A 13692-nucleotide genomic window follows, 5' to 3' on the forward strand; every position below is an offset into this window, starting at 1 on the left:
TTCATTGTGGGCTTCACAGCAGAATTGGCTACAAGTAGAGAGAACTTATGAATGTTTTTGGGCAGTGTAACAAAGTTATAATGCCATAAATTATAAAAACAAATAGCTGAATGTCTTTTTTTGTTGATTATTTTTTCAAAAATCAACATATACAACATTTTTCTTTTCCTTGTTGTTACCAATGCTGGTATAAAGAATTTTGAATGAGACTTGTAAAATTTAGTGATTTTGATGAAATAGCAAAATTTTAATTTATGGTAATTTTTTCCAGCTAAAACCAAAAGTAATACTTTATAAATACAGGGACCACTAGAAAGTAAAAAATCTGACAATTCTTTCTGATTTTGTTTCTGGCTCTGAAAAATGGTGTAATTTAAAAACCACCAGCGAGTCTTTTGGTCCAAAGGGTAAATAATCAGACAGCATGCTGCCAACACTTTACAATTTACATTGTCTCTATTGTTTTTGTTTTTTTGCGTGGTTTGAATGTAAGTTGTATTTTTCAACCATTGTGCAGTGCATCAAACCTATCAAATGGGTGCAAATGCATTTAAGAAAACTCTGTCATGAACGATGTAGGGTTGTGTAGCTGCATCAAACACTAAGTAATAGCCTCTGTCTGTCTTCTTGTTTCAGCCAAACAGTGATGATCGCATGCATCAGTCCATCTGATCGAGATTTCATGGAAACACTGAACACATTAAAGTACGCCAACCGGGCCCGTAACATCAAGAACAAGGTGATGGTTAATCAGGACAAAGCCAGCCAGCAGATCAGTGCTCTGAGGACGGAGATAGCTCGACTGCAGATGGAGCTCATGGAGTACAAGACGGTGAGGAGAAGAGAGGAGATCAAAGGGCAGGGACAGCAACTGTAAAAAAAAAAATGAAACTGAGAAAATTAACTTATGTCAGAGGAAGTTTTCAAAACATTTTGAAGGATAAACAGTGGCCTTTAGAAAATATCAAGCTGTCTTCTGTATTGTCTCCTCCCCTCTGCAGGGCAAGCGCATGATGGGTGAGGATGGTGTGGAGAGCTTTAGCGACATGTTTCACGAGAATTCCATGCTGCAGACAGAAAACAGCAACCTGAGGGTGAGAGTGAAGGCCATGCAGGAGACCATCGATGCCCAGCGGGCACGGCTCACTCAGCTGCTTAGTGACCAGGCCAACCAGGCTCTGGCCAGGGCAGGTAGGAGGACACGGTCAAACTCTGAAATTATTTCAGATAGAGTTTTTCCACAGGATTATTATTTGTGTCATTGCAGCTTAAGTTGTAATTATTACATGATGGTGGCTTTTGCTTTGTTTCTTTACTTTGTCAACTAAAGTCTGCCATGTTTCCCTGACAGGTGAAGGAGGCACAGAGGAAATTGGAAACATGATTCAGGGTTACATCAAAGAGATCGAAGACCTTCGGTAAATATCTTTGAATGTAGAGCATGTCATCTGTGATTGATTTCCTTGTTTGTCCATGGGCTGATCTCTGTACCTGGGTAGGCTAGAGTACACAGTTCACTGACTGATCAAGACTTCCTAAATTTAAAAAAAAAAAATTGTCCAAAAATGCATGTTGACTTAAAACAAAACATTTTGTTTAAAATATTAGTTTATCCAAATTAGAGATATCTTTCTGTTCAGATTCTGTTCAGATGGCTGGCCTCAAATAGCCAGCTAAATATGAGTCAATGAGGGGAGTAACAATAAATGTTTTACCTTTGTTGTTTGATTGCAAGGAAAAAAACTCAACAAGAAGTAAAATGGTCAGACACGGACAGACGGTCACAGCTGTATTCTGCAGTTATTGGACAGTGATTACAAGTTGGGCAGCAAATCCAAAGTGTGGATCACTTCTGAGGGTGAAGGTCACATGCTCAGGATGCTCAGAAACTCAGGATTCCCACTAGAAATGTTGACAGGCCCAGCAGCTGGGACCAGCCCGGGTGGAGCTCACTGGTGTGGTGTCACAGCATCCACGCTCATGTGCACTCAAAATGGCAGCACACGGAAAGTGTAGTTAAAGAGTCACACCAGGATGATTAAAAACTTTATGAATTTTATTAAAAATTCACAGGACCAGTGATGCAGCCGCCAAGTGCTGTGTTTAATGGGGGAGTGGCATTAGCCAGGGATACACAGATCAAAGCATTAAATTAGCATCCTGTAGTTTCTATGCTAACTTAACCAGGGCAAGGTGCTCACTGACAGTGCTTTGCGGACCTGATGGACATTATACAGTAGGAATCACTGGCTTACCGTATTTGGTGGAGTTGCTGCAGCTCATTTAATGCGTACACTTGTCATGTTTATATCTTAAAGGCTCAATATTGACTGTGAATTTGTATTTCTCTGTGATGTTAAGAATGTTTGTCTACTTATGACATCTCTGTCAGCCTGGAACTCAAATTATTGTCTGATGCCCCCTAAATAAAATCATTAAAAAAAATAAATAAATAAATTATTAAATGTTTCCTAGGCAACTAGGAAATTCTTTGGTTGGAGGCCACCCTAAGTAATTCTATGTTATATGTTGCAGATAGCTTTATTTGGGGTTTTTAACACCTACGTTGTATCAGATCTTCAGAATTGTCTGATCTTTGTCCCTGGATGCTGTCCTCAGGGCCAAACTCCTGGAGAGCGAGGCTGTGAATGAGACTTTAAGGAAGACTTTGTCTCGTACTTCCAACCGTCAGTCTTTCTACGGAGGGTCTGGCTCCTTCTCCTCCACACTGCTGGCCCCCGAGAAGGAGACTTCTGACATCATCGAACTTGCAAAGAAAGACCTGGAGAAACTGAAGAAACGAGAAAAAAAGAAGAAGAAAAGGTAATGACGGTATTGTAGATAGGCCGAATCCTTTGTCCTTGACAGAGCTTTTCTAAAATTGGTTGTGTTGAATGTGTTGCTACAGCTGTCCATGCATCTGGATAGATTTCAAATGGAATGAGCCTTATTTAGAATTTATCCTAAAAAATAATTTCAAAAGCAAATTACTGCTTTACCCAGAAGCCAGTTTGAAGGATTATAGCAGCAGTTCAGGATATTGTACATCGGGGCATACATATTTAAAGGCCGCTGGCCTTAAAGTCCTAATTTATTACCTGAAAAATCATGCAGCTGTAAGATGCTTGAATAATTTATATGCAGCTGACGACATTTATAGACATAAAACAATCAGTAATATCAATTTAAATTAATGTAGTAGTATTATTAGTATTGTATCTGTATTCTAGTGCTGAAAAAGGTTGGTGCAGGTTGAAAAAGGTCAGAGTTGTGCTGAGGGTCTCTTTGGGGGATAAAGGGTGGGGTTTTCAGTGCAGAGCTTCCTCTGACCATTCTTCCCTCCATTCTTCCTTCCTTCGTTTACCTTTTCCTTCTCTCGTTTGACCCTTCACCCCTCCCTGAAGACTCCAGCAGCTGTTGGAGGAAAGAGAGAGGGAGGAAAGGGAGGAGGTGGTGGAAGAGGTTGAGGATGCCAGGTTTGTCAGAGCTTCCACCCTCCTGTTGCCATTCCCATTCTTTGCGTCTCCTAATTCAGCAGTTTATTTCACTTTTTGTTTGTTTTTGGGCAGATATTTCCCCACCTGGAGTGAAACACACTGCTTAGAAGCACTTCACTACCCCAAAACACAGTTTTTACCAGTTAATAAACTTTAATTGCTTTTTAGATATTTGTATGTAAAACATTTGGCTCAGACATTTATCCTTCATGCTACACCCCTGCTTTCTACGCCATCTTTTTTATGCTTGCTACCGACTTTATAACGAGTATTCAAGACAATGTGGAACCAAGCCAGCAAGTATTTGTTATGAGAGATGTTCAGCAACATGGTCGAGGCTTAACACTCTGAATGTGTTAACTGTTGAGCACATCAGTCCTCATGCAAAATGTGTTCAATGTAACACTTGATGACAAATACCCCTTTTCTTTTCTGTGTGTTAATCTTTCTTTTCCTTTTTCGTCAGCTTTTCCAGGTGATTTCGTATGTAACACGACTTAAACATTGCTAACCCTCAGTGATTGGATAAAAATATTTATCCAACAGATCTACTTCACTAATTCAGTTCACATATTTATTTTATTGTGCTGCATTTTCCTTCCATGCTTCTTTACTTTTTGCTGGTTTTGTTGAGACTCTGATGAGATGCCTCCCTCCTTTTGTTAAAAAAAAAGTACACTGTCTTTTCCACAAACAAGCTAATGAAAATAAACAAGTATCAACTTGTGTTCTTGATTAGGACTCACTGTATATGGTTTTAGTTCCATATCATGAAAAAGCATTGTTGTCCGCAAATGTATCATGTAATCCAGTCCTAGACAGCTGTCATGTGTATTGCTGCATCACAGTGAGACCAATTTAAAAAGCTTATTTGCCAAAAAGGCAGTGTAACCCCCCTGGTGACAATAGTGTTATTCATAGATATGTCATGTACCACTATGCCTAGTGAAAATGAAGCAATGTCTTTATTACCTGCAAAGGTTTGCTTTGTTCACATGAGTGTTCAATACCTGTGAAGTTACACCTGCAGTCCTCTTACTGCAGAAAACTTTCATGTTTTCCTTTTACATTGCATAGTGATGACTGCTAGATAACAGCTTTGAGTCATAACCATCTCTGAATCTTTCAGTGCCAGTAAAGAAGAAGTTCCTGACAACGATCAAGAAAAGGGCACTGAGAAAGAAATGACTGAGAGGGTCAGTGAGGACACAGAAATGGTATGATGTTAAACCTCTTGTTTCATCATTACTTTTGTAGTCTGTCCTGAGAGTACACTGGACTGTGCCTCCAGATACAACACTATATGTTTGTTATGATGTAGGAGGTCCAGGAGGGCAGTGACCACGAGGAAGGAGAAGAGGAGGAGGAAGAGGAGGAAGAGGAGATGGATGTGGAGGAGAGCTCTGATGACTCTGACTCTGAGTCAGATGAAAAAGGTGTCAGGCAAAGATTCTTTCTTCTGCTCTCTCTTTCATCAATGCAGTGCACTTTATAAAACTGTTGAAAGTTTCGAAATCACAACAACCAAAAAAATGGTGTTTATCAGGCAGCACACTCTCCACATGGTGGCGCTGTTCAGTCATTGTCTGTTTTATTTACATTCTTAACTGCATTTAGAGCTGTGATGCACAAAATTTCTAAAGCATGTCGTGTGGAAAAAGGCCTTAAAGGTCAGACATGAATATCTCATTTATATGCTGTTTAGACACTACAACCATCAGGACATGGCCACCTGTTTTAACGTCCTATACAAGGTATATTCACTAAGCATATTTAGTTTTTCCAGCATCTGGTAACTGGTTCTGAATAGGGCTTTAAACGATATGAGGAAAACATGTAATTACATCTAATTAGTTGCTGACTGATAGTGGATTTAATTTGCAATATATTTTTTAAAGTCAAGCTTTAGTTTAATATTAGTTGTGTAATAGATGTGATGAAGCATTACCACACTAGATTTGTCAAGGAGGATAGCGGGAATTTGTGAGGCCATCACCACAACATTTACCTGTGGGTCAGATGTGTTGCAAAATGTACAAGTTGTGGCTACTAAATAATGATACTGGGCTTATGCCAGTTAGATAAATATCCCCTAAATGTTTTAATCGGCTCAAGTTAGACAAAATAGCATTACAGCATTTGTGTCAGTGTTTGAGCCACACTTTCTTAATCCTACATTTTAGCCTTTGTGATTTGCTGGTTTTGAATTAAATCAAATGATTATTCAGCCCTCATTCTGGACCACATTGAGTGTAGGTATTTAATATGGGAAAATAAGTAAAAACAGCAAAGGAGCAATCCTTCCTACATACTGGACCTCAGAATTGTCAGCAGCATGTCATACAGTGTATTTCGAATTTCATTTGGGAAAAACAACCAGCAGTTTATGTTGAAAGGGCAGTAGTCAGTTTTGGTTATTTAAACCAAATTGAAAACAGGAGGACTGTGGACAGGACTTTGTACCTTAAAAGCTTCATCTAACACCAGAAACGAAAACTAATATGATTTCTGACAGTAATATCGCTGTGGACGTAAGTGCTAAATCTGATCACTTGTGCCTGACAGAGAACTACCAGGCAGATCTGGCCAACATCACCTGTGAGATCGCCATCAAGCAGAAGCTTATTGACGAGCTGGAGAACAGCCAGCGGCGTCTGCACACACTCAAACAGCAGTACGAACAGAAGCTGATGATGCTACAGTGCAAGATCAGGGACACCCAGTTGGAGAGGGACCGTGTCCTCCACAACATGAGTAAGACAAAGATTCCAGAGGGCGGTCGGATTCCTCATGTGTCAGTCAGTAGGAAGAGCACTGTCTGTACTTAGACTGTACATAATTTATTTGTATGTGCTCTGCTTCGATAAAAACTTCACCCAGAGGGAACATGTGGGCTTTGCTCTTTGTTTCAGTTTGTTACAGTCTCAAAAGAAAAAATATATTTGTATAAAAGTTGCTTGTCCTGCTTGTATTTATATCTTACTCTACATGTTTGATCTCAGACTTTTTTCTTTAGTGATGAAAAAACACTATAATTCTTTGTGTGCTTCAGACAACCCTTTAAACTGGGCTAAGAATATCTGCCAGCAGACACTGACTGTTTTATTTAAGTTTAGCAGCCCTGATGGATCAAAGGTTTGTCTGAGACAGATAGTTTGCAGCTTGTCTAATTAAAAAAACAGAGATAAACCATCAGAGAAAAATGCTTGTATCTGCAAAGAGGCTGCTACGTGCAGAAACTCTTCCAAATAAATGTGATTATGTTATGTACCTTTAGAAAGTTTTACATTATTGTGCTTTCTTTTTGTAGATCAGTCTTTCTTGATTTCTGATTATTTTCAGCTTCAGTAGAAAGTGGTACAGAGGACAAGGCTCGCAAAATCAAGGCTGAATATGAGAAGAAACTCAGCGTCATGAACAAGGAGCTTCAGAAACTCCAATCGGCTCAGAAAGAGCACGCCCGCCTGCTGAAGAACCAGTCACAGTATGAGAAACAGCTAAAGAAGCTTCAGATGGATGTGACAGAAATGAAGAAAACCAAGGTACGGTGTTGCCATTATTGACTCAAAGCTAGATCTTATTGGCATATCTCCATTTATAGCAGTAATCATTCTTTATCATGGCGGGTCTATTTTTTGGAGATACATGCACTTGGATGGGTTATCCGCTATTGCAGTTAAACTAAATTGACTTAAAAAATACTGTGCAGTTTTTGCAGAATTGGGAAACATGCAAACGGATTAGCACACTGATTTGCACTTTCCCTGAAAATATTGAAAGTGTTTCAATAAGCCAGATTTAATCCAGATGTTTAGAAGCAGAGGTTGGATGTCAGAAAAGTTACATAAATCTCATAAGAACTTCCACATGTAAGTAAAGACTGACGCTATTTATGGTTGTAAACCAAAACAATTTAATCTGGTCGGTACAGGTTCGTCTCATGAAGCAGATGAAGGAGCAGCAGGAGAAGAACAGGATGAACGAGTCCCGCAGAAACCGAGAAATTGCTTCTCTGAAGAAAGACCAGCGCAAGCAAGAGGTTAGCGAGAGGGACTTGCTGCCTGTTCCTGTTTAACTTTAGTCTGCTGCAGTTATATCTCAGTCTGTACCATGAGTTTTAGTACATTCATTTAGCTGATATGCTAATTGTGTTTCTTTCTCAGCACCAACTGAAGTTACTGGAAGCTCAGAAGAGGCAGCAGGAGCTTATTCTGAGGAGAAAGACTGAGGAAGTGAGTGGAGGCAGAAAAACATGTTTCTGCATAGTGCATGGATTGAACCACTAAAGCTGCAAGCATATATACAGGAATACCTGTGACACTAGATGCAGACATATTAATAGTATGTCTTTAGTGTTTATGTGTCCTCACTTTCCTGTTTTGCATGTCAGGTGACGGCTCTGAGAAGGCAGGTCAGGCCCACCTCAGGGAAGGTGATCAGGAAAGTCAATCTTCCAGAACCAGTGCAGGACTCTCCACACCGACCCCCTTCTGGACGCCTGTACTCCTCCAGCAACGTTGCTCCCAATGGTACTCGGTAAGTATGTACACTAAAGTGTGTTTGGGTGTCTGTTAAATAGGGGAATCAATCAACTGATTTCCTTTTTTAGTATGCGACTCATACCGATTATTAGTTATCAAGAAGACTGATAACGGATATTTTTGAAGTCTATATACATTTGTAGCGAAAAGAATGATCCTCTTCTGAAAATTTAGAATAGTGCAAACTGCAACATAATCATTTATTAAAATGCCTACAGTCATCCACAAATGTATTCATACCCTTCCATTGAAGAAAAGGCAAAATTCACAAAATTGTCACTCACATAACTAGAAACACAAAAAAGTAATAATAAATGTTTTAAATAAAAAGCTAAATTATAATTTAGCGAAATAAGACATTGCTTTTAAATTGTGGTTGAAAATAATAATTTAAAAAACAAACACAACTGCCCCCTGACAAATCAGAGCACTTTGCTGATGAGCAGTGGGCCAAAATCAGAACACCTGTCAACAAGTGCAGAAGTCTGTTTGAAAGTTACAGAAAGCACTTGATTGCAGTGATTGCCTCAAAGGGTTGTTCAACAAAATATTAGTTTACGAGTCCCATCATGCTTGTTTGCTTGTTTTTTGTTTGTTTTTTAAAAATATTTCTGTTGAACCACAATTCAAAAGCAATGTCATGATTTTCATTAAATTTTTATGTATTATTGCTTTTGTCAATTTCAACTTATTTCAGTGACAGTTGTTTGTTTTTTGTTTTTTTCTGTAATGGGAGGGTATGAACACATTTGAGGATGACTGAATTTATGTTTTGCATATGGTTTATTAAAAGAGAAAGTGTCAACATTTTTTTTCTCAGTGACATGCAACCACTCAGACAGTGCTGTGAGCACGACATCGCTTGAAACCACAGAATGGTGACCACAGATAGTGAGAGACGACATTAGCGCCAAAGTAGCACATCTTAAATAATTTACTAACCACTTTTTAAAAAATACAAATACCAATAGTTTGAAAAATGCTGACTGGCAGATCTGATACGCATCCAAAATAAATCTTTCTTTGTACATGTTTTTTTTGCATTGTGTTTGTTCCCTGATGTCTGATGTTGTGTGTGCAGGTCCTCCTACAGACGTACAGCAGGTATTTACTCCACCAGAATTGCTCGCAACAAATGGCAGTCCTTGGAGCGGCGGATCACTGATGTCATTATGCAGAGGATGACCATCTCTAACATGGAAGCTGACATGAACCGCCTCCTCAAGGTAGAGTCCTAAAGCAGTACACAGTTAAAAATACATGGTTACCGGAGTATCTCCAGGGGGTTGAAGGGGGCTGATGAAGTTAATACCATTGCTTTCCTCAATATTGATATCACATAACCATTTTGTAGCTCCGAGGGTGTAATAAACATAACTGTATGTGTGTAAAAACTCTTTTAAGACACCCCACAACATACAGTGCTCAACAAATGTATTAGACCACCAACTAATGTCAGGTTTATGCCACAGCTGTCCTAAATTAATTGTGTTTCTGTAATAGTTAATACACCAGTATGTAGAGGCTCTTTAGCTGAACTAATATTTTTAATGCTAAAATAATTTATTGTTATCCATGAATGTAAAAATTTACTGTATTCCAAAAAAACTGAAAAAATAATAAAGCAGATTATTATTTTTTGATTAAGATGTCAAATTAAAGTTACTTACTTGCATTCCTATACAGAAAAAAATAGTTTTAGTGTTTGAATGTTTTGCTTGCTTAATTTCTGACTTCTCAGAGAACCTCAGTGGCTCAAATTTGGGTATAAAAAGGTGAATTCAGTTTGAAATTCCTCATTCCTATTCAAAATGTTAAAACGTGGAGAGCTGCGTGTGAATATATATATATGGCATGCCGTTTGGGAAATTATATATATATATCTATATATATGAGTCTGAATATATGGAATGAAAGTCTGAATATATATAATGAAAGTCTGACTATATATAATGAATCTCTATGGGTTTCCATAGAGATGGCGGCACGCATAGACACTGCGGCTCCTTCAGGAGACAGCGAAAGTATACGTTTTGAGTGTCTTGTCTCTCCCAGACGTTCATTCCGCAAAGCTTACAGCTGAGAGACTTTGCTGAACATCGAGGCAATGAACATCGCTAAAATTGTGGCAGTTGGTTGTCCAATCAGAGACTATGCCAGCAGTTACCTGAGAGAGAAGGAAGCTCAAGCGGTACAAATGCAAACAAAGGAGGAGAAAGAGAGCCATGATCCATGCTAGGCTAAAGGCTAACCCCTCCAGACCAGCAGGACCGTCACTCCTACTCTCCAATGTCCGCTCCCTCGACAACAAACTGGACAAGCTACGTTTGCTGGCAGAAGCCCACAGAGAGTGGAGAGACTGCTGCGTGTTTGCTTTAACAGAAACATGGCTCCATGACAACATCCCAGACAGCCATACAGCTGGAGGGGATGACATTGTTCCAAGCGGATAGACACGCAACTAGCTCTGAACTTTTCCAGAGCCGCTGCAGGAGCAGGACACTGAGTATTGTCAGGGACTCCTCACACTCTCTCCATAAACTGTTTGAACCTCCTTGCCCTTCCTTCTCTCTCGGATAACTGCTGACATAGTCTCTGATCGGACTCCGTGTTGGTGTAGTATGTCCAAATCACAACCGACCGCCGCAATTTTAGCGACTTTTATTGCCCTGATGTTCAGCAAAGTCTCTCAGCTGTTAGTTTTGCGGAATGAATGTCTGGGATAGACAAGACACTCAAAACTTTAACTCTTGCTGTCTTCTGAAGGAGCCGCTGCATCCATGCGCACCGCCATCTCTAAGGAAACCCAGAGAGATTTATTTAATGTATTCAGACTTTCATTATATATATTCAGAGTTTCATTATATATATAATTTCAAAAAAAATGATTTACAACATTCTTTACATATTTAATGTGGTTCCTGTCCTATTTGTCGGTCTTTACAGCAAAGGGAGGAGCTGACAAAGCGCAAGGAGAAGGTCATAAGGAAAAGGGACCGGCTGATCAGAGAGGAGCCAGAGGCAGAGAAGACAGTGATTCCCCTCAATGAGGAAGTGGATGCGTTAACAGCCAACATCGACTACATTAATGACAGTATCGCGGACTGTCAGGCCAACATCATGCAGATGGAAGAAACCAAAGTGAGCAAGCCCAATGATTTTAAAAGTTGGTAGCCTTAAAGTTGAATGAAGTTAAAAATTAACCCTCTGGGTTCTGCTCCATATTTTCCTCGAACCAGGGCTTCAACTCTCTTGATACATAACAATGTGTAGAAATTCAGTACTGCATGTAGTAGCAAGTGTTTGGTATAATTTTTTTAACACAACACATGCTTTTCAGATATGTATGCTGCAGTAATATCACATGATATTCAAAGTTAAAAGACCAAGAAGTCAAAAGAAAAAAATAATTTGAACATTTCACCTATTTATCCAATACATTTTTTAGAAACTGTCATCATCATTGTTTGTTATTTTAAAATTTGTGATCCCAGGCTCAGGTGAAAACACAAACATCTTTATTCATAACATCACATTACATAGAAAAACACAACTATTAATGTTTTATCACAGTCATAATATATGCACATCATATGTTGGAGTGTTGTCTTGTCGCACACTGCCAAGCATGCACAGACAAAGGAACCTGTCTTTGCATAGCTTTACATTATTTACTCTAAGCGATGCCTCTGTTCTGCACTAGATTACTAAATACGAGGGACACAGCAACAATCTCTCCAATCACATTTGTAAATTTGCAGTCTGTCATTTTACAGCCATCACTGGTACAGTGCTTTGCACACAATTCACCACCTAATAACTGAGTTTGTGTTTGGCCAGGAAAGAGTCAACACGTCTGCCAGCAATCTCATTCACCAAAATAGGGACGAATTGTTAGTGCAGTCGGCATCAAAAAAGAAAAGTACATAAAGCATCAAATTATTGCTTTTGATAATTTCAATTGTGTCAAAAGTAACAGCATTGAGTTGATGGTTTATAGAATAGAATAGAATAGAATAGAATAGAATAGAATAGAATGGAATACTTTATTGATCCCCCATTGGGGGAAATTTACACGGCACAGCAACATCCAAAAATATGGAAAGTACAAGAAAATAACAATTAAGTAATATGCATCCTGGTGTCCACACACAGCAGGTCCAAGGCCCCACCGTCTCCGGTTGGGCAGTCCACATACTGGCTGAATGCGGGGAGAGTGGTAGAGAGCGATGTATGGTTAAAGTCTCCTGAGATGATGATCAGAGACTGAAGGTGTGATGTTTGCATCTGGGACACTGAACTACGGATGAGTTCACAGGCTGCAGCAGCATCAGCTGAGGAGGGGATGTAAACTGCAATCGCCAGCATGTGCGAAAACCTTGGGTTACTTAACGTAATCCCTGGTTCTTTGATAACAGAGTGAGGTGTTTCACTATGGGAATCGCCCTGGGCGTGACCAACTGCGGGAGCTCCAATGACACATCTGTCTGTGACAGACCGGTTGAGCTGTGCTCTAGGCTACACCTCCTCCTATTGCTACGGCCAACCGACCACTCCTCACTCATTCTGGACAGATTTCTTTCCGTGTCCATGCAAGGAGGGATGTGTTGGTGAAACACCTCACTCTGTTATCAAAGAACCAGGGATTACGTTAAGTAACCCAACGTTCTTTTTCTAACGTCGCTTGGTGTTTCACTATGGGAGATATAGCCCACTCCCGGATTGCATAAGCACCCCGAAGCCATGAGAAACAGGGAAGGACACTAGGTTGGACCTAGCTCCCTTACTCCCAGCACTGCGTGGGCCAGCAAGGGCTGAGCAACATCCAGCCTATAAAACCGCACAAATGTGTTCGGTGTGGCCCAACTGGCGGCAGCACAGATATCCTGAACTGACACCCCTTTAAACAGGGCCCATGACATGGCCATGCTCCTGGTGGAATGCGCTCTCACCCCCGCGAGTGGCTGCGCACCTCTACACCTGTAGGACAGTTTTGTAGTCTCAGCGATCCAGTGGGACAACCTTTGCTGCGACACAGGTTTCCCTTTGCGAGAACCGACCCAAGATATATACAGCTGGTCAGATCTCCTGAAGCTCACTGTTCTGTCCACATAAACCCTCAGTGCACGTACCGGGCACAAGGTGTTTAGCTTCTGTTCCTCTGTTGAGGCAAATGGTGGGGGGTGAAACGCCCACAGCTCCACTGAGGAACATGTGTATAACGGTCCCATAACCTTAGGCACAAAAGCCGGATGGGCTGCAGACACACCCTAGTGAACCCTGGAGCCCACTGTAAGCAAGAGGGGTGGATGGAAAAGGCATATGCATGACAGTGGTTAAAGCTAAAAGCAGTGCCGTCTTAAACGAGAGAAACTTCAGCCCCACTCCCTCAATCAGCTCGAAAGGATGATTAAAGAGGGCATCCAAAACAATCGACAATTCCCATAAAGGGACGAGAGGTCTGGAAACATGCAGTTTCCGCCGTGCCCCCCTCATAAAACGACACACCAGCGGGTGTTAGTTCAACATCCTTCATGCAGCACTGCTCTTTAACGCTAACGGACCCAGCCGGTCCACTCTGACCATGTGAAGTCCATTCAAAGTTACGAGTGAGTTCGTAACTTTGGATTGGAGCCATGACTCCGTGAACAACA

The 13692-nt window shown here is 40.4% G+C and overlaps 1 protein-coding gene across 8 annotated transcripts in view; it reads left to right on the forward strand.

The window, feature by feature from the left end:
- The window catches only part of kif21a (kinesin family member 21A), a 67866-nt gene that overhangs the window by 31517 nt on the left and 22657 nt on the right, over nt 1-13692 (forward strand). For 4 of the 8 annotated variants that reach the window (XM_008291438.1, XM_008291445.1, XM_008291479.1 and 1 more), the window contains exons 8-21: nt 637-832; nt 1002-1191; nt 1352-1418; nt 2620-2823; nt 3405-3476; nt 4627-4714; nt 4819-4933; nt 6063-6251; nt 6840-7039; nt 7429-7536; nt 7661-7729; nt 7888-8033; nt 9120-9264; nt 10985-11179. In XM_008291438.1, coding sequence (XP_008289660.1) covers nt 637-832; nt 1002-1191; nt 1352-1418; nt 2620-2823; nt 3405-3476; nt 4627-4714; nt 4819-4933; nt 6063-6251; nt 6840-7039; nt 7429-7536; nt 7661-7729; nt 7888-8033; nt 9120-9264; nt 10985-11179 — 1984 coding nt within the window. The remainder of the gene's footprint in view (nt 1-636; nt 833-1001; nt 1192-1351; nt 1419-2619; nt 2824-3404; nt 3477-4626; nt 4715-4818; nt 4934-6062; nt 6252-6839; nt 7040-7428; nt 7537-7660; nt 7730-7887; nt 8034-9119; nt 9265-10984; nt 11180-13692) is intronic. The other 4 variants (XM_008291461.1, XM_008291470.1, XM_008291496.1 and 1 more) reach the window with 1 other exon arrangement.

This window comes from Stegastes partitus, unplaced genomic scaffold, assembly GCF_000690725.1.
Source record: "Stegastes partitus isolate 25-593 unplaced genomic scaffold, Stegastes_partitus-1.0.2 Scaffold17, whole genome shotgun sequence".
NCBI lineage: Eukaryota > Metazoa > Chordata > Actinopteri > Pomacentridae > Stegastes > Stegastes partitus.